Here is a 21,514-nt window from a genome sequence, read left to right on the forward strand (position 1 = left end):
AAGGGTGAAGAAACTTTGGTTAGGGCAGTTTAGTGACTATATGAACTGTGGCTGAAAATAGAAAGGAAGGAATTGTCAAGCCTGAAATATAGAAGATATGGAACAGCACACTTGTAACAATATTACTATTGCTTATGTGCTAGTGACACCCATTCTCTGTTTCAGGATACAAGACGTCCTTCCTCTTTTCTAGGGTAGGTAGTACATGCATGCTTCAAGTCTCCCCCCCACCCAGGCACACTCAACCATGTTCTTAACGGCTGTATGACCTTGTCAGCTGACCATAATGAGTAGCTCCCTTGTCTTTTTTATTACAGCGGTGCTCGGCCAGCTGAGCATAGGTGGGGAGGAGAAAAGTGGGTGAAATTGGGATGTCTATTCCCTAGCAACCTGCCTGAGAAATCACTAACTGTCTATCCTAAGGGTCACGACTCCTGTCAGGGAGTCCTCTTCATATAACGCGTTCACTTCTCCCTGGGTTCTGGCAGCTGCTCTTTTTCCTTTATGCCTAAGGCCGGTAATGGACACCCCTGACAGACAATCCTATCAGACTCCTTGACTGGATTCTCCCTTGACGTTTTAGGGCAGGGAGAGGAAAATACAAAGTCACAAAGCAGAAGGTAAATGCGTGAGAAAATGCTGTAGGTTTGTGGTCACTGTTATGCTGTCTGGTCACATAGACAAAAAGTTCCTAAGGGCTTTCTCAAGACAAAAAGTTCCTAAGGGCTTTCTCAAGACAAAAAGTTCCTAAGGGGGTTTCTCAGAACATTTATGATAGGGTACAGTGCTGTGTACCCTTTACCAATTGAACAGTCTTGCTTTTTGTTCTATCCGCAATCAGCCATGAGAAACGGTTTAGGGACCGTGGCTCTCCTGCCCACTCACTCCTGCAAAGTTAGTGTCCTTGTTAAACTCCAGCAGCGGGGGGGGGGGGGGGGGGGGGGGNNNNGGGGGGGGGGGGGGGGGGGGGGGGGGGGGGGGTGATAGCCTGAGGCAATTCAGGACTGCATTGCTGTAAATCAGTTTGCGCTCCTTTGCTTCCCTTGGACTTAGTTTTCACAGAATGAGCTTATATCCTTTGACTTCTCTTGGAATCATCTCAGGAAGCCTGGGAAGGGGGGTACAGTTAAGCCTCTGGGATTCCACAACAGCTGCCAGCATTCTGGCGAGAGTGTATCTGCTCATTAACTGTGTCCAACCTGGAATGTTTCATCCTGTCAGAGCTAGAAATGTCCTCGGAAATCAACCAGTCCAGAGGACTCGCAGAATCTCTAGATGGCCTTCAGACACATTCCTAACCGCCCTTCCCCCCAGCACCTCCCCATTTCTATTGAAACTTAGCTATCTAGGTACACATTTTTATCTCCTGGGGAGAAGACGTAGCTTTTGCCAAACTCTCCAATGGACTCATAAACCTTGAAGGACCAGAATCGCTGCTTTCCAACAGAGGAAGCTAGGCCCAGGAAGAAAGCAGGGAGGCAGTGGCAAATTTTAACTTCCAACAGGACAGTGGCTTTCTTTTTGAAGCATACATTTTTTTTTCTTTTGCTCTAGTAGAATCTGCAGCTATGACTTTACCCTGCTGTGCACATAGCAGGCACCAGATAATCGTTACACACAATAGACCACAGCAATAGGCCCTACACATGCATTCTCCCATTTTAATTCACCTTACTAAAGTGAACTTGGGACTGTGGAGGGCCCAGGGCCAATCTCTGAGTTTAATGGTGCCAAGGGATCAGGCAGGGTTTTTCCACCCCAGTTCTCTCTGATGAATGGAGGTCTGTCCAGTCCCTGTTTCTCTGAGCCAACTTGTCCCCAGGGCCCCGTGGAAAGGCAGGTGTCAGTCCTGGGCATGGACTCCAGCACCTCTGCAGCTGCTCTCATCCCATCCACGTCTCCGGCGAGGGCCGATAGAGACTGTTGGGGAAATGGCAAAAGAAAACTAAGGAAAAAAACACCCCTCAATACTGAGGGGTTGCCAGGCTTCCAAGGGGCTGCCATCACCTAAGATCTGATTATTAAATCATAAACCACCTCCTGGCAACATACAGTAGAATGTCCTGTTTCTTCCTGTCTCCTCTTTGTGCTTCCTTCTTCTTAAAGCATTGCTGTCCTGTGAATTTCCCTACCAAGGGCTTCCCTGTTGGGTCTATAAAGAGCCTTTGCTGTATGCCTTAGGTACTCTGAGTGGATATCTTGAGTTATATCAAGTTCTGCTGTAAGCTGTGTCACTAACAAGAAATGTGATCTGTAAAAATCACTTAACCTTGATGACCCTTTTTGTTTCATTTAGTAGAGATGCTAATGAGCCAAATGAGGTAATGGAAGCGGCAAGTGTCGCTTGACAAACGTAAATCAGCAAAGGTTACAGAGAGTGACTGTGGCCTTTCATCATGCAAAGGCCACTACAATACCACTCTTGGGAATATACCCAAGAGAGGCCTTATCACACAACAAAAGTATATGCTCTACTATGTTTATAGCAGCATTGTTTGTAATAGCCAGAACCTGGAAACAACCTAGATGCCCTTCAATTGAAGAATGGATGAAGAAAGTATGGAATATATACATATTAGAGTACTACTCAGCAGTAAAAAACAAGGACTTCTTGAAGTTTGCAGGCAAATGGATGGAAATAGAAAACACTATCCTGAGTGAGGTAAGCCAGACCCAAAAAGAGGAACATGGGATGTACTCACTCATATTTGGTTTCTAGCCATAAATAAAGGACATTGAGCCTATAATTAGGGTTCTTAGAGAAGCTAAATAAGAAGGAGAACCCAAAGAAAAACATATAGGCATCTGCCTGAATATTAACCTTCATCAGGCGATGAAAGGAGACAGAGACAGAGACCCACATTGGAACACCGGACTGAAATCTCAAGGTCCAAGTCAGGAGCAGAAGGAGAGAGAGCACGAGCAAGGAACTCAGGACCGTGAGGGGTGCACCCACACACTGAGACAATGGGGATGTTCAATTGGGAACTCACCAAGGCCAGCTGGCCTGGGTCTGAAAAAGCCTGGGTTAAAACCGGTCTCGCTGAACATAGCGAACAATGAGGACTACTGAGACCCCAAGAACAATGGCAATAGGTTTTTGATCCTACTGCACCTATTGGTTTTGTGGGAGCCTAGGCAGTTTGGATGCTCACCTTACTAGACCTGGATGGAGGTGGGTGGTCCTCGGACTTCCCACAGGGCAGGGAACCCTGAATGCTCTTTGGGCTGAAGAGGGAGGGGGACTTGATTGGGGGAGGGGGAGGGAAAGGGGAGGCGGCAGGGGGGAAGAGACAGAAATCTTTAATAAATAAAGAAAGAAAGAAAAAAAAGAAAGCCTGAAAAGGGGATAAATTCAAGTGTCAATATTTCAACTGAATCCTGACTTTCTAGATTTTAGTCTTGAAGAAATTCAAGAAGGGGATAGACAGAGTTACTGTTGGCTTTTAGGCTAAGACCAGTGGAAAGACCAGTTGACCTTAAACACGACATATTCCTACCTATGAAAATGTTGGTTTTTTTTTTTTTTTTTGAGAACTCGTCACTCTCTATCAGCCGAAGACTGAGAGAGATCTACTATGCTTTAGTGTAGGAACATCACAGAGTCACTCACACAGCTTGGCTGCTTGCTATAGGAATAAGTAATTCACCACAGAAGGGTTGGCCATTCCCAGAGGATGACACAAATGGGGGGAAAGGGTGTCAATTTCCACCTCCACAATCAGCCATTAAGATTATTTCGTGGGGCCATAAGATGGGTCACAAAGTCAAGCTTACCATGAGGTAAAATAAAGTAAATATGAGACATGGACAATGTTCTCAAGATATAGTTGAAGGGTGGAGAAAGGAAACCAATCCACCAAGGTGTGAGCTCCTTAAAGGGAAAGTCTTTCGTAGAGAAAAGGATCGTATTATTTTTAAACGAATGGCTGGAAAACCAACCCTGAAGTCGATTTAAAAAAAAAATTCAATCTTTATGGCATACAACTTTTCTCCAAACTAGGCTCCCTCTGGATCCCGAATGATTTAGTTCAAACAGCTATAAACTCACTATAAAATATACTAAGCACATAAACAAATCACCATAAGGAAAAAGAGGAGCAAAATATTTAGACTCCACATGTTTCTGTCACTGGAACTATCAGTGACGCAGTGTCAATGACTTTCTTATGAATTGGCTAAAGAAATCAAACCAAACATTCAGGTGGAATACGAAAAAGAGCATATCAAGTGAGGAGCATTCCAGAAGCTACCAAGGGAAAGTACTGCGGGCAGCCTGGTTCACCTGATTACTATTGTTGCTAGCTCTTAAACGAGGCTAGAAAGGGGATCAGGATCTGACAATAGTCAAGTTGCTGTTGATCTTGGTAAGAGCAGCCTTGTTGGAGCTTGGGACGTAGATGGAATCCTCACTGCATTAGGATGGATGGAGATTAGAGGTGTGGAAAAGAATATAACATAGAATAAATGCTGAAAGGTTTTCAATTTACTTTTTATTAGCATACAGTCATGGTGCAAAATGAGGAGTTACAACATAATATTTTCATATGTGTGTTTAATGTTCTTGGGCCATATTCAACTACTATGACCATCTCTTGTCTCCTCTCCCAATAATTCTTTACTGAACAATTTCCTTTTCCCAAATAGTCTCCCTCCTAGAAAGATTTCAAAAACAGTAAAAATAATTTGTAGAAATACAAGTATCATTGTTTTTATTTCCTCAAAGACTTTAGAGAATTGCAGGTATTGAATAAAGAGATCTGTGCCAAAAAATGGGCACCTCAGAATTAAGGAGCTGTTTGCCCAGGCCAAAAGAAGAAAAACGTTATTATAAAAATCCACAAGCAAAACTTCAAGATAACTCCAAGAAAAAGAGTTTGATAAGGAAATCAGGGTTACCTAGAAACATTACACAGCTTAAGAAGCCAAGTCAATGTCAGCCTCTGACTGGAGCTATTCCAGAGCTGGCAGGCAGAGAATGTTCCAGAATGAAAGTGGCAGCAACTTCTAGAAAGCCTCACTGGTAATGTTTACCGAATATTTCATTAACTCACTTTGCAAAGCTTGCCAGCCACTCTCTATGGCCAGGGTACATTGTTGGCAAGACTGAGAAATCAATGTGGTTTGTCTGCTTTGCCACAGGGGTTCCTTTTTCCTCACCACCAGGACCAGCCCTCCTCATAGACACGCTTTGCCCTTCCCTTCACCCTGAATTCTACAAGGAGGCAATTAATTGGGTGTTTTGTCTCTGCAGTAGGTTAGGATATGGATTGGGGCTATTGTGTTGTGCAGCTTTTGGGGAGGGGTAAAACCAATTGCTATAGCCAATAAGATGGAGCTCTGCTTCTCGAAAGCTGTTAAAAGAATCCTGCATCTCAGCTTTTGTTCACACAGCAACCTCTGCCTAGACCACCTCCTGTTTCCATTAACCTATATCCCAGCTATGTTTCCAGACTCAGTTTGAGTTTTCTTCCCTGTGAAGTCTTCCTCAGATCTCTGTATAAAACATTTTCATTGTCATATAACCATTGATGGGTTTCATAAACATGTATTCAAGCTTATCATGTATTTCCCCATATTTGTCTCCTCTATGCCCCCACTTGTCCCACTCTTTGTTCCAGAGTGTCTCACTTTCACTTTCATGTCATGTATTTGAATGATTGTGTGAGGTCACGGTGATCTTTATTTTTATTGTCTTCTTTGTCTTCATGCTTCTTCTTGCTCTTTGTGCCTCTGCAGCAGTGCTAACAACAGCCTTTGTTGTATTCTAATTATTTGTGTAGTTCACACATACTTATTACATTGTCAGTTGTGAAGGAACAGGCTTTTGTTGTGCACTTTTGTATTTCTCATGCAGACTCTTTGCTTTAGAAAGTGCATAGTGATCAATATGGGGGGAGCTGAGCTTTCACAAAAACAAATTACACATGCCAAATGCGAGTCTCACCAATTTATAAATACTTCTGAAGAACATTTCTTTCTGAAGGATTAGTCAAATGAATTATGGGATATAGTAGCAGCAGGCACATGCAAAAATGACCACTATCTGTAAGATGTGGACAGAGAATCTAATCAAGCCTAAATCAAGTCCCGGTGAATTTTCCATTTGCAGCTAATAGACTCAAACTACTTATATACAGAGATCTGTTGCCTCCATTCATCCACTTGTCCATTGACATTTAAGACACTGGACCATCCAAATAATATATTGTTCATGCTAATGTACAGTCACACTGGCGTCCCTCTACTACTTGCTTTTTTAAAATGAAGAGCACTGAGGTAATGATTAAGTGTTAATCTCAGTTAATTCTTATTGATTTTGTGGTGGTAGCTAAGTAATTATAAAGACGGGTGTCATGCCTATGTGTTCTCTCCTCTGCCTTAAATACTCAAGTATAACTCATACTCGAGCTGATGTTTATTCTTTATTCTTTGAGAATCCTGTGGCATTTCAGGGAGTAGTCCTTTGTTGTCACTTTGTGCTAAAAAGATTGCTTCAGAAAGCTACTTAGAAAATTATGCATTTGAAGTGTAAGCCAAGATAGACATGGTGTCATTGTTACCATAAAATGTTTAACAGGCATTATTTCATTTGAAATTTGTTTCTTATGTCTCATTATTATTACTTTTTTTTCCTTTCTCTTCTTCTTAAAATTCGTTCTTCTCCTTGTCCCTGTTTTCCACCATGTACTCAGTTTTCACTAAAGGGAGAAGTTTTTCTTGTCCATGGATTAAAAATATGGTTAACAACAAAACTCCATTTTTCAAAACGACAGTCTAATGTATATTGGACTCTCTAATCTCCCAGGAGTTTTAGAGTTATAGCAAGTCATGTTCTTTCAGGCACATAAATTATTTTGTTCTGAACTGAAGCAGAATGCTGGAGTGCTAGTCCCAACTTCTTCATGAGCCAATTTTGAAATCTTGGGAAGTTTTGATTCTTTGTGCCTTGTGATTTTCATTTTTTAAGATGGAAAAGATTCTATTTTCTCATTGTGTAACAAAGATGGGGGCTGCTGTGTCTCAGCATCAAAAGTATTTGGAAAAGCTGGGTATCCACATACACAAGATGTGTTTGTCTACATTTTGAAGCCAGTAAAATAGGGAGCAGGATCACATAAGAAACCTGATGCTGAACAGCTGTATTGCAACATTTCTGGCTTCAAACACCATTGCGAGTTTGTCAAAAAAGCATAAGGAACATTGCCTTTCTTATAAGATCCCCAAAGGGAGGGCTAGTCTAAAGCTTTTTGCACAGCCTGAGGAACAGGAGAGTCTGGGGTTTGGCAGAGGATGGGTAGTTATAACTGCAAGTACTCTAACAAACTGTACTGGGTTCTTATCCTAGAATAATATATCATGGCATGTGACTGAGATGAAAAAAAATCACCCATTAAATATTAAGAAAGAACGTACTAATTCCTAGAGATAACCAGGGAAGTTCAAGGGTAAGACACTCCTCATTCAAACAAAAATGAAGGCAAGGGCAGTCCCAATCAAGACAACAATGCAGACCCGCTTAGTGTCTGAAAGTTAAAATCTCCAGATTGTGTTGATTCAGTGTCCAAGACATTAGCAGGAGGTCTGGAGTAGAGCTCATAACTAAGCTCTTTTATTGGATCCTAGTTCCAGACCACCACATGCAGAATGCTTCTTGAACTAATCTTGTCAACCAGAGACTGGGTCCCTTGGATATGCTTGTTAATCAATAGCTTCCATGACATTTATAGGTTCTCTTGTCCTTGAAGCTAAGTTGAAATGTGCTGTTTCAGTGTGTGTCAGTCCATAAAACTGTGAGCTCTGTCATGTGATATCTGTGAGTATTATTCTTCTGCCCATCAGTTCCTAAGGTCTATGTAAATGCTCACCATACTGGATGGTGAAAGGCACATTAGATTAGTTGTTTGCTTAGATTTATTGTTCTTTTTTTCACCTGGGTAATTTACTTATTTCTGGGTCCAGGCTTCTCACCTCTAAAACAGTGAATGCCATAGCGTTTTCTGAGTCTGAAATGAGATGACAGATTCGGAAGTACTCAGGTCAATCTATGTCCTATCTCAGAGTAAGGATGCAATCAGTGGATACTCTGACTGTCATTATATGATTGTGTAGTACAGAAGTGAAGAACAGACAAGGCAGCTGAAAAAGGGCATGGGGGTATTTGATGAGGTTGAGGCTCAGAACTGGGAAAAAGCTTAATAGGAGTGAACCTGGCAGTCCTCCAAGTCTCTCTCCCTTCTCTTGGCACCCCATAGATGAATGGGAGGCTTAGACAATAAAGGGTAATCTTTAAGCAACTCTTTCTTTGTGTAAGGCTTGTAATCATCTTGGCTGGGAAAACAGATTGAATAGATCTTGGGTGGGGGATGATGTTATTAATATAAACATTTTTTTCCAAATGCAACATACTGCTTTCTGCACATAGCAAGCTGTTGTTAGTTTGTGAGGTCTGTGTCTTTAGAAAGCCATTGCTGGCAGCTTGAATGAGATTCTTACAACAATTAGAGGCTTTGAACACTTACAAGCCAAGAAGTTGGATAAGCATGTTTTTGACTCTATGGTTCCTCCCGGGGTTTGCCTGATGTGCTGGACTAATTAACAGATGCAATTAGGAAAGCTGAGAAGTGAGGAGACTACAGGGATCAGGCTACGTTCCCAGGGACCCTCATTTATTTGTTCAGAAGGGAACTGGGAGACTGTCTCCATAGCGAAGGAGTAGCAATGCATATCATGTTCAAGGGTCCTGGGAACACAGCTTTATGGGACCCATGGCCCATGATGTGGTTTAAAGTGGTCAGCATAGATTTCCTCTGTTAGATTTTCAGTGTAGAATAAAACTCTGACTCGTTAATGTACTGGGTAATATTTTAAATGAAGAGTACAGCTACCTTTAGAACATATGAATATGAAGAGAAAAATTCCCAGCTTTGGGTTTGCTACAATGTCTATACATCAGAAGCTGCAGAAAATCTCTGTCCCTTACCTTGGCCTAAAACCTGACCTAAAATTTGCCTAGACCATGAGTGCCTTGCCTTTAAGTTGCTAGAAGAGGTAACATTTGTTGGGACCCGTAATAGCTGGTTTTTTCTCAGAGGGAGTCATTTCATTTGTGCATTATCTCAATCTTAGTCTTGATGGCATGGAGACAAGATAAGGATACATGGACAGGCAGTGATACATTGATGTTCACTCGCTAGGGATCATAGTACAGACTATGAATGTGGTAGGTCTTTTGTAAAAAAAGGAGAGGTGAAGAGAGAAAGATTCCTGATAGTGATGAAGGCCTGGATGTGAAGTTGTGTACATCATCAACACGATGTGAAGTTATTGTTATAAGGACATCAAACACTAACCCAGCATTTCTGTTTTCTCCATAGGTCACCTGTCTCCATGATTTCTTTGGGGATGATGATGTATTCATTGCTTGTGGTCCCGAAAAGTTCCGCTATGCTCAAGATGATTTTTCTTTGGATGAGAACGGTAAACACTAACATTGGGCTTGCTTCACTTTTGTTCTGCTCCTTTTCATCCCTTAGGATTTTCATGAGCTTATGTGGCCTGGAGAATAATTAAAAATGGTAACACAAGGGTCGATATTACTAATATTTCTCCTTTGTATTTGTATACATGACACTAAGTGAAAGGTTACCTGGATCTCCCAGGACTTCATGCTACTTGAAACTTGCCAACTTCCCCAATAATGACCACATTTCTTAGACCATATACTGTATCATATGAACTAACCTGCACCTTCAAAAAAAACTTTTGCATTAAGAACTATATAGATATTATACATATGCATTTTCTAGCCATTCTCCTCTGGCTTTTATGATATGTGGTAATGGTCTCACATTTTTATAAAGCTTTTTATTTTTTATTCTATCCTTAGTGTCAAACCCAGTTCCCACCTTTGTGTCTGCTACTCCTTTCTTTATGCATTGTGATTTAGAATTACATAGGAATGTTAGCCTCAAGGAAGACCTGAACATCTATTAGTCTAATAAGTTATAAGTGAGTTAGGTCACACAACTTAGGATGGGATATTAATGGAAATGTAAAAATACATTTCCCACTCAGGAGTAAAATGTGAGAAAAACCAAGAGAGTTTCACTAAAAGACAATCCACAAGCAACTCGAGACAGGATCCTTTATAAAAGTGTCCTTTCTACAGTTTTTCTTTTAGAAAGGCTAAAAGAAGTGAAATAGCTAACCAAATCCTGGTTGTATCCAATTTTCTATTCCCTCTGTATCTGTGGCTCTTGACAGTGAGAACTAAAGTTCATCAACACAAATAAAAAGCAAAACAAACCAAAATGAATTGTCTTCTTAATTCAGTTTCCTAAAAAGTCCAACTGACCAAATTATTCTCACCTGTCTTTTTAGTGTACCTTAAAGTGGGAGTCAACAAGGAGTTCTCTAGGAAAAATCTACCCTCTACCATGCAGTCTCAGTGGCTCAAATTACTGCTAATTCAGGATGCTGAGTGATCATCACAGAAAGCGTGTTCCAAATTCATCAGATTGCAGCTAGGACAAGTGCAGAAACATTTAGCCTACTCTTCTCTACAGACCCATAAGTGTTCTAGAGTAATGAGCATCAGAGTAGTTATTAACCCATTTATTTATTAAATCAGCATAAGGGATTACAAAATGCTCTGAAAATGAAAGAGCAAGGGTTCTATAAATACGATACAGGGTAGTAAGGCTTCTTTTTGAATGAAATGACATGACATCTGTTGCAAGGAGTGCCTATCAGAATGTGCAGCAGGTAATAGACAATGTGTAGGGGCTTACTCAGGGATTCCGCATCTGTGCAACTGAGACATCTGAGGTATGTCAACCTATACTCTAATAAAAAGAAATGCCAAGCCTCCACAGGTGCTATTTTCAAGTATAGTTTGGTCAATTTCAGATGATTAAGCTGACACATGACCCAGATGACTTGATTTAGAGTATTTGTTCTTTCTCTAGATTTGAGGAACTTAAATATTTAGTTTATCCCAAGAGACTTTTGGAAATTTCCCCCATGCCTCCCTCACCATAGTCATAGTTCCTACAAAAAAAAATGAGCAACGCCTTGTAATCCTGAGCCACTTAAGTGTTGTGGCCTGTGGTGACCATTTTTGTTTGAGATGATCATAGTAACCTGAGGGTCTCAGTTATACCTCCTAAGCAGCTTGCATCCTTTTGCCCCTAGAATGCAGAGTTATGAAAGGGAATCCATCTGCCACAGCTGGCCCAAAAGCTTCCCCAACACCTCAAAAGACATCAGCTAAGAGTCCAGGCCCAATGCGTCGCAGCAAGTCTCCTGCTGACTCAGGTAACGACCAAGACGGTGAGTGTTCTTTTCCTATTGTTCATGTTGACTTCATTTATAGAAGCTGATACCCCCTACATGAGATAAATGACTTCCTCAATGTCGCCAGTGTCCCCAAAAAGACCAATTCTATCATTTCAGAGATATAAAAACAATTTGGTTTGGAGATAAACACATATGTTCCTCATGAGCTGCCCATCTTGCCTTTTAAGACTAGTCTCTCACTGGGATTTGGGGGCGGCTGATTAGTCCAGATGTCCAGTATAGGCCAGGAAGCATCTGTCTATGCCTCTCCAATGATAATATCACAGGCACATGCACCCCCACACTGGCTTTTTAATATGTAAATATCTCCTTAGCTCTTGGGCCAAGGGACACAAAACAGCAAGATTTTATGAAAGAACTATAATCTCTGGCCTGTCCTTTGGTCAACCTAAGCAGTCTTCCTCGAGTGTTCTGACCTTCCTGAGAGAATAACTCTATCTAATAGAACTAATATGGATCATAATGCATGCTTTGTATGTTATATCCTTTTTGAAAGTTGTATTATTAATTTCACAAAATAGTGGTGTTCATATGATATCATCACATATATGCTGTTTAAATATTTAGTGGTTGCATTTAAAAATTAAAAGAAAACAATATAGATAGATTTTATTTAGTAATCAATTGAAACGTAATCATTTCAACATGTGGCCAATATGACAAACTATTGGGATGCTTACCTTCTTTGAAATTACTCTGAATTTTGTATTTAATTAGCATATCTGAAATCTAATTAGCCACATTTTAATGTGACTAACTATTTGCTGTATTAATATATGAATGCCTTATTTTGGCAAAACAATTTCATCATCTCTGTTGTCCATTGTAAGAGAACTATAAATTAAGCTACAAAAGGATAACTCTATAGGTTGTATTTTTTTAACATTGAGAAACTGAGGGGCAGTTCAGATTCTCAAGGTCTTCCCAATGTTACACAACTATTTAGTATTCAAGGATCAGAACACAGGACTCCTCTCAGGAGGCATTTGAGGTAGAGTGTGGGGTTCCCAGTGTGTTGAATACAAAGATTTCTTTTGGATGGTACTTGCTTCTCAGTGTCCTTCTCCCAGGCTCTACCTCCACATGAAGGGTATGGGGAGGCCAAGAGATGTTGGGGTGGTTTCTGGGTCATTATCTTGTGCTGAATTGAACACAGTGCCACAGGTAAGTTGGTGTTTTTGTTTCTAATGATCTTCTCCGAACAGATTCTATTGATGCCTCTAAAGTCACTCCAAGGTGAACTGATAGCCTTGACAGGGCTTCAGGAAGACAAAAACTCCCCCCAAGTTTTCACCTTCTTTAGAAAAACTCATCTGTATTAAAACATTACAATATCAACCACAGTTATATTTCAGTGGGACGCACTTTCCTAGAATAAGGGAAGTCCTTGATTTTACCTACAAACATTGCAAGGTTGGGTAAATAAATGTGTTTTCCAACAGGAAAGACTTTTCTCCACTTTATTTAAAGAATTCACAGCAGTGTAATTTCCAAAACATGGGAAGAAATAGATTTCAAATTCCCATTTCATCTTGTAAATCTACAGTATCTCACAATCTATGATTGAATTTGGCTTGAGAAACAGCCTAATGACAAATCCCTGAAGAACTGTTTCTGGGCTCTCAGTTCTTGCGTCCTTAATGGATGAGTCTGGGATGAGGAACAAAAGCATTTCTATTTAGCAGAAACAATTAACCAAAGCAATCCAGACACTGCAGCCAAGGGCACTTTGGAATGGATGTGTGACAACCATAGGTCTGTCTTTTGACTTTGTTCTGAAGTGAATCTTCGCTGCCCTGGCTTCACTTAGATAGCATTCCAGAAAATGTCTCTGTGCAAATACAGAGGAAACAGGGATCATTAAGAGCAGAACTAAAGAAAACGTAGAGTATCTTAACTCAAGGAAATGTGGAACTGACTGAATTGTGGGTTGAGATATCCCTCTGTAAGGCATTAGGGAGGTAATAAATATAAAACTGAGAATAAATCACACAAGGGTCGCAGTGGGAGATAAGTGAGAGATTGTGAAATGGATTCTGTGATCAAATACTGAAGCCATCATGCATAAAGGAGGGAAAGAATTACATACTTGAATCAAGGCAAATCTCAAATCTCTGTTGGTTAAAGAGATAATAGTAATCAGGAAAATTGTGTGAGATCACATATTATAAGATGTTTTTTAAATAACCATAGAGAAACAACTATTAATGGGGGGTCTGGAGTTGATGGATTGTTTGCTAGGCTGATTTTACTCTGAGTATCTCAGAATAAACGCCACATCAAAACAAACAGTCTTGATTTTGAGTGTGACTCAGTATTGCTATTCCACTGGTTGAGCACGTCAGGATGAAGTGAATGAGCATTAAAACCAGTTTGATATCTGGTCACCAAGGGCTAGAAGCAAAGCACGTGCCTAGACCCTTCATTTTTTGTGTCAGTCTTGTCAAGAGAACTTGAACTAAGGAAGTGTAATACAGGCTGGGATAAAAAGAAAGAAAAAGTGTAATACAATTTGTATTACTCACTACCTAGACAACTCTTTAATTATTACACTTGGGACCACTTAGCAACATCTTATGTGCAGCTACATACATCTCAGTCTTCAGGGATGTGTGTATCCTCCAGACAAGGAAACATGCAGCCTGGAAACTCAGCACGAACTCTGCATGCCAGGTAATACTGTTCACTCCTTCCCTGACCACCCATACTTGAAAGTGGACACTTTTACTGTTCTTTGAAGACTAGCACCCTAAGCCCCTCCACACACGTTTTATTGTAATGTTTAAATCCTTGGAAATCCAGGTAGTTCAACCTACTAATCTGACCAGTCATCCCTGTTGGGCATGCCCTGTTCCATTTAGACAGGACCAAGGAACTAGAGATTAGTGCAGGAGCAAGGACAAACCTAACCACTCCCAAAAATCCTGGGGGAGAAGATCATGTGGAGTGGAGTGTGGCAACTGTGCTGCACAGCTGGAGTGTGAACTAAGGAAGCTGACAGACAGCACAGAAACCATCTTCTCCGAGAGCTCTGGGACATGGGGGAGTTATGCCATGCTGGCTCCCTATGTTCTTTTGTTTTGTGACATTGTGTGTGTTCCCAGCTGGTTTGCCTAATTGAAAAAAAAAGCTTTTGCTAACCACTTTCTAACTTGAGCCAGATAGGTTAGATGTTTCCTTGAAGATGAGCCCCAGCTGCTCCTACTTTCTTCTTGGCCCTTTCTTTTTCTCTGCCACCACGTTCCCTGTTTCTCCTAGTTCCTGTGGAAAAAAATTGCCAGAGGAAGAAATCCCAGGAGCTTTTTTTTTTGTTTTTGTTTTTTTTTTCTTTTCTTTTCTTTTTTTTTTTTTTTAAATGAAGGCCTATGTCACAAAAGTTGAATACTGAGAGAAAAGAGTACACATAGGCTTTGGAATCAGAAATGTGTAATCCAAATCTTGGCTCTGCTCCCTTCTTATGGAGTGTATGGGTCAGGGAGAGGATTGATGGTCAACTCATCATAGACACCCAGTAAATGCATAACACTAATTTTAAAAATATTGATAAGGTGATCAAAAAGGTTGAAATGAATGTGGTACACCTACATTGCAAAGGGGAAAATGAATTCTACTAGAAGACATGAAAGAATTTGGTCTATATAGAAATCTGAGAGCAGTGAAATAATTTTGTGATTCTGTGGACTAGGAAAGACAAAAGTCAGTGAGGGAGAAGAGTCCCTCCCAAGGTGCTCCCCAATTACTAGAGAGCTAAAGAGGATAGCAGGGGGGAAGGAGAGGCTATCAATCAGTGATGAAGCTTCCAATCACTCCTAAGATGATAGGCAATATGATACCCTCTCTATAGCAGTGAGTGGTTCGCCACCTTCCTAATGCTGGAACCCTTACCCAGACCCTCATGTTGTGGTGAACCCTAACCATAAAATTATTTCAATGCTAGTTCATAACTGTAATTTTGCTACTCTTATGAACTGTAATGTAAATATCTGGTATGAATAATCCCTGATATGCTACCCTTGTGAAAGGGTCATGGCCCACAGGTTGAGAACCACTGTTCTTTAAGGCTTTGCTAGTTCAAAAGCACACACAAAGTTCACCAGACACCATCTACACTACATCCTGCTTCTTCTTTTATTTGATATTTGTAAGAACTTGCTCTAGAATGCATACAAAATTGTGTCATTTCAAAGTTTTTCTTACAGTCTGTAGGTAAAATGTGTTTGTAAAAACATTTTTGATCTATGCTTTAAGTGCAGGGTTTCCTTAAGTTTGCCAGTTCATGTCTGCAAGTCTCATTTCTTTGTATCCATCTTCAGATTTTACCCCCTCAGCAATTTCTGAGAAAGTATGGGAGAATATCTTCAGTTCTTCAACAATGTAGTCCATGGCAGTTGAATTACGAAAAACCCATGTGCATACTTGTAGAAGGTCAATGATAAAGGTCTTTATTTTTTACGGATAACTTAAGATTGATCCAGTAAGGTAGGGACATGAAAACAGTGTATCACTCCTGTATATAATCACTCAAACAAATCAGAGAATGTAGAGAAAAGCATATATGGAGTGGATATTTGTATACATCTGAAGTTGCTGGTTGAAAAGAGTTTTTGAGGATATGGAGGAAAAGATCTGGAAATTGAAGAACCTTGTTCTCAGATCTATACTCAGCCAATGAAAACTGACACACTTGTGACTGACAATTTTCCATGTTTTTCCAAGGCCATTGAGTTCATTCTCAGATAAATGAGAAAATGAAGAGGGGAATTTTAATGTTGGAGCAGAGTAGCCACCCTTCTTAGTTGGGGGACAAAAATGAGAAAAGGAGGATGTGTAGAGTACACAGCAACCGTATGGAATAAATGCCCAAATCCATCCAGGAATGTACTCACACTTCTTGTTAGTGTTTAGATTTCAAGTTAGAGCATTGGGGGAAGGCTCGACTATGTCAGTTTGCATAGGTCTCTATGAGTGCTCCATTCTGGAAGCTTTTGCCGGGTTCTGCTGGGAAAGCCTTTGGGCAATGTAGACAGTCCATTAACTCCTTCAACTATTAACTCCTTCATTCCCTTCCTACAGAGAATAAGTGACTTTTTGCAGCACCCCAGTCTTGCCTTTCTTAGAGTATGTCATTTAATTTTTAGAAAGCAAACTCTGGTACTTAAACACTGCATTTTGGTACAGGTAGCATTCTTTATTTGGGGGACGGCATACAGAATAAGTGAACACAATACTCTCTACTTGTCTGATCTCCAAAAATCTTTTTATTTATTTATTTATTAAAGATTTCTGTCTCTTCCCCACCGCCGCCTCCCCTTTCCTTCCCCCTCCCCCAATCAAGTCCCCCTCCCTCGTCAGCCCAAAAAGCAATCAGGGCTCTCTGCCCTGTGGGAAGTCCAAGGACCACCCACCTCCATCCAGGTCTAGTAAGGTGAGCATCCACGAAACTGCCTAGGCTCCCACGAAACCAATAGGTCCAGTAGGATCAAAAACCCGTTGCCATTGTTCTTGAGGTCTCAGTAGTCCTCCTTGTCCGCTATGTTCAGCGAGACCGGTTTTGACCCAGGCTTTTTCAGACCCAGGCCAGCTGGCCTTGGTGAGTTCCTGATAGAACATCCCCATTGTCTCAGTGTATGAAGTTTGCAGGCAAATGGATGGAAATAGAAAACATCATCCTGAGTGAGGTAAGCCAGACCCAAAAAGAGGAACATGGGATGTTCTCACTCATATTTGGTTTCTAGCCATAAATAAAGGACATTGAACCTATAATTCGGGTTCTTAGAGAAGCTAAATAAGAAGGAGAACCCAAAGAAAATCATATAGGCATCCTCCTGAATATTAACCTTCATCAGGCGATGAAAGGAGACAGAGACAGAGACCCACATTGGAGCACCGGACTGAAATCTCAAGATCCAAATCAGGAGCAGAAGGAGAGTGACCTCCAAAATTCTATCTACACAAGGGTCCCTATTTTTTCTTCCATATTGCTTTAGTTGGAGCTTTGAAAACTAATTGGTCACTGCTGTATCTTTTGTTATGTCTGCTTCTCTTCTGAACCCATCCTATCCATTCCTAGTTTCATTTTCAGAGGCTGAAGTAAGTTTTCAATTTAAATTTACTTGCGTGCACTTCAGTTTAAAATGCTCCTGAGGTTTCCCTTTAGCAATCAAACCCAAACTTTTATTTTATAGACTGGAAAATAAATCTAGGACTACCAAGTTCCTTCCCCAGCCCTTAAATTACTGAAAAAGTCTTGAGCTGCTGCTAAGTTGACCACATTGTCCTTAAATTTGCCGTCCTGCCTCAGACTGTCAAGGGATGAGCTTACAGGCCTATTCCATTGCCAAAGAGCTACCCCAAATATCCGTGGGTCACACAACAGACCCACCAAAATCTGGCTCACATCCTTAGTCTTCTGCTGTATTTGTTTGAGCATTCCTTCAGTGACCATACCCTTGAGCCATTGGCAGCTACTTGCACTTTGAAAACATATTGTATTCTTTCACATCTTTTTGTCTTCTGGTGCAATTGCAATTCCTAGAATACACTTTCTCTCCTTGTTACTTTGCTAGTTTTAATTTACTTTCTTAAACATAGTTTCTTTGATATGAACTAATTTAAAGAACATTGTGGATTTTAATTGTGGTGTTTGTCACAATTATCATGATTTAATGCCAGAAAAACTGTGACTCAAAAACGAAGTTCCCAATCATTAGCAAAAACATTCCACTTCCCCACCTTTTTCCATCCCCCAGTCTGTGGCAGCCATGAGTCTACTTTCAAACCATGGACATTTCCCTAGTCCAGATTCCGTTTTCAAAATACTTAGATGTTGCTTCTTGTTTATTTCCAATTCCCCTTGTTACAAATTCTTTCCTTTGGCTCAAATAAAATCCAGTGCAGGCCTTTATCCACATACTTACTTGACTTAATCCTTGCTTTCGCTCCCCCCACCCCTGGGGAAGTGATGTATTTTTTTTCTGAATCCCTAATGTCTAATCTCTGTCTCATAGGTGGTGTTCCTGATAACAGAATAAAGTCAGTCAGTGGGTTCCCAAGTGGTTTTTTTTTTTTTTTTTTTTTTTTTTTTTTTTTTTTTTTTAGCTCATTTAAACATGGATAATCTCAGCAGCCACCACAATGGTGCAACTTCTGTGTCTTCCATTGATGGGTGTGTTTTCAAAAATAAGGAAATATTATCATAAGCAGTGGAGAGGATGTATATAATCAGGGAATAGTTATGATATTGAAGCTTAAACCGCGTCTGTGGGACTAACCACAATATTCTTAGGCAATCTTTGTACTTAAGTGTTCTCTCTCCCCCGTCTCATTCCACTATGCACTGCTGAGACACTCCCCTCTGTTTTAATTGCATACTTCAGAATATCTTACTAACAACGTAGGTCCTATGATTAAAAAATATTTCAGCATGAGAAAGCAGTATATGTCATGGAAAACCATTTAATTATCACATTTTGATGTGACACCTTTCTTTTTTCACATTGAAAGTGCTCATTAACAGGGGAATGGAAAACAGCTTGAAACCGAAGTGGAACACAGAGATGTTAAAACCTTAATCATCTCATTTCTATCACGTTCTTGACTGAAGACAGATTGGGGTTGTACCTTGATGCTGTTCACAGTTACCTAGAATTAATTTTCAGGTCCCTATACATTTTTCTCTGTTCTCAGTCTTTTATTCTAATAGCCTTTTCTTTCTTGTCTCCATTACAGATCTTCTACTATTATCTATTCTCTCTTCAGCTCCACTTTAGTCCATTTGAGCTCGTCTTTAAAATTTATGTCCTGTTTCTCCGATTTATTTCATTCTCATTTCTGGCTGTTTCTTTCCTTCTGTTGTTTCTTTGTTCTGTTTGTTTCCTTCTTTCCGTTTCTTTCCTTCTTTTGTTTCTATGAAAGACATGGCAGTAACGGACGAGGAGGTGAATAAGAAAGTGTGGAAATCGATATTGGGTCTGTCATACATCAGTCTCATTGAGCTGACTCCAAAAGGGATATATCCTATCCCAAAGTGCTCATATTTCTTCCCCTTAATGGAAGGCACATGCATTCTCTGTGTCTTATCTTTCTTAGCTCAAAAATTAAAGTAAAATAATGATTTCTTAAACTACCTCACAGAGACGTGAGGATCAAATCTGGTGATTAAAATGAAAAAGTTTGGAAAAGAACTAGATTCTTGTTACTGAGAAGCACTGGGCAGGGTGAAGGTTCTGGATGTCTTGCTCTGTGCTGGACAACATTAACTGAGTGCAGCAGTTTTTGGGGCATTGGAAGAATAAATTTCACTTTAATTTGCTTCTATCAAATCATTTGACATTGTACCTTGTTTGAATACTCTTAGTGTCTTAGGAGAAGCAAAAACGTGCTCTTTTATATGCTGTTGGTTTTCATTTTTCTTTTTCTCTTGCCTTGGGTTAGCAAATGGAACTTCTAGCAGTCAGCTGTCAACACCTAAATCGAAGCAGTCTCCGATCTCTACACCTACAAGTCCGGGAAGTCTTCGGAAGCACAAGGTATTATGTCTCTTATACCTTACTAAACTCCTTTGCACTCAGAGTTTCTTAGAAGGTGGCGTAGAGATTTGCTCACCTACTGTACTTTAACAGCTCATTTTGAAGTCAGAACTTACCTTTGTTGACTCCATGAAGTTGAAGTACCAAGAATTCCAATAGGGAACAAAGGAATGCTGAGAGCAGGAAAAATAGTATTCCTCAAGGAAGAGCACACCAATTGATTATGCAATACCAAATGGTCAAGCCTGAAAACATAAATACAAATCACAAAATACTGAGTGTGCACGCACGCGCGCGCGCACACACACACACACACAAATTATACCTTGCTTTTTAGCTGTATGTGTATTGACATCGTGCACTTAACTTGGTCGCAGCAGAATTATTTGGAACATAGAAACCATGAAATAAATCAAGATTTTAATTTTTCCCCATAGAAAGTCAATTGCTATATACTTAACAGCAGGACTAGAGAGATGACTCAGTGGGTAAAGTCACTTGTCACCAAACCTGACAACTTCAGCTCAGTCCCCAGAACAGACATGGTAGAAGGAAAGAAGTGACTCCTAAAAGTTGACCTCTGAACTCTGTTTGTGTGGTGTGGTACATGAAAATACACACACACATACACACTCCATGTAAAATTTCAGAAGATTTCATAGCATACCACTATCTGATAAATTTCATCATTATCTTTTAATAGCACACTTATAGCTTTAATTTGGTTTTTGCATGCTCTGTTATTGATAATGCTCATTCCTTTTCTTTAATGACCCCTTTTATTTCTTCTATTGGTCCTGACCAGTGCCTTTTTCTTGTCCTTCTTGATCTTCTGGATTTCAGAAAATGCTTGACTGTCTCTGTAGTCCATGTGGGAGATTGTCAGATGGGTGAAAATCACTTGCCAGTCAGTTTTTGGTTGTTTGCTGTGTAGCAAAATTTGTTAATATAGACGTTACAAGATGGAAGCAAGCTCTCTCTGAAATTTCAGTGTCATGAAGATCCTTCTAGACTACATTCTCTCTTAGGGTGCTTTCACCCTATGCCTTTCTGCAACTACATCCTTTTCTGGGAAGTGTACTCTACGCCAATGCCAGCACTTTCCATCAGCCTTTCCCTAAGTGCCACAGGCATCTGGGGCATTTTCTCTGCTCATTTGTATAATTCAACTGCCATGTATGTCCAGCTCTTTTAGGTTGAAGACCCATTCTTTCATAATCGTTCAGGTGAGTGTTGGCATTATCAAATTTGCTTCTCCTGGTTGGACTTGTAGATACCTGTGACTTGTTCATTTGTACACACAGTTCTGTAAACAAATTTAGTCACTGCCATAGGTGGAAGAATTGTCAGAGCTGTGTTGTTATCTTCTCTGTAGAGTTCTCTGTATATTGCATTCTTAAGATTAATTTTTCTTAAAACAGAAAAGCAAACACAGTTTATGTACTTTTCTAGTCAAACTTTCAAATTAAATATACATCTAGATTTTGGTATAATATTATTTTAAAGACTTTTTCTATCTCTTCAAACTTACTGAGGAATTGTAATAATAGTGATCCTGTATTCCTTTTTATTTTATTTTTATTGATTTTGAGTTATATATTTTTAATGCACATTTGTCAGTCATT

The 21,514-nt window shown here is 40.1% G+C and overlaps 1 protein-coding gene across 4 annotated transcripts in view; it reads left to right on the forward strand.

Moving 5' to 3' along the window:
* The window catches only part of Dcx (doublecortin), an 80,647-nt gene that overhangs the window by 53,680 nt on the left and 5,453 nt on the right, over positions 1 to 21,514 (forward strand). For 2 of the 4 annotated variants that reach the window (XM_050127209.1, XM_050127208.1), the window contains 3 exons: positions 9,378 to 9,480; positions 11,197 to 11,319; positions 19,795 to 19,889. In XM_050127209.1, coding sequence (XP_049983166.1) covers positions 9,378 to 9,480; positions 11,197 to 11,319; positions 19,795 to 19,889 — 321 coding nt within the window. Of the gene's footprint in view, positions 1 to 9,377; positions 9,481 to 11,196; positions 11,335 to 19,794; positions 19,890 to 21,514 lie in introns of all 4 variants that reach the window. The other 2 variants (XM_050127207.1, XM_050127206.1) reach the window with 1 other exon arrangement.

The sequence above is a fragment of the Alexandromys fortis genome, unplaced genomic scaffold (genome assembly GCF_014885135.2).
Source record: "Alexandromys fortis isolate MF-2015 unplaced genomic scaffold, M_Fortis_MF-2015_v1.1 scaffold_200, whole genome shotgun sequence".
In the NCBI taxonomy this organism is placed as follows: Eukaryota; Metazoa; Chordata; class Mammalia; order Rodentia; family Cricetidae; genus Alexandromys; species Alexandromys fortis.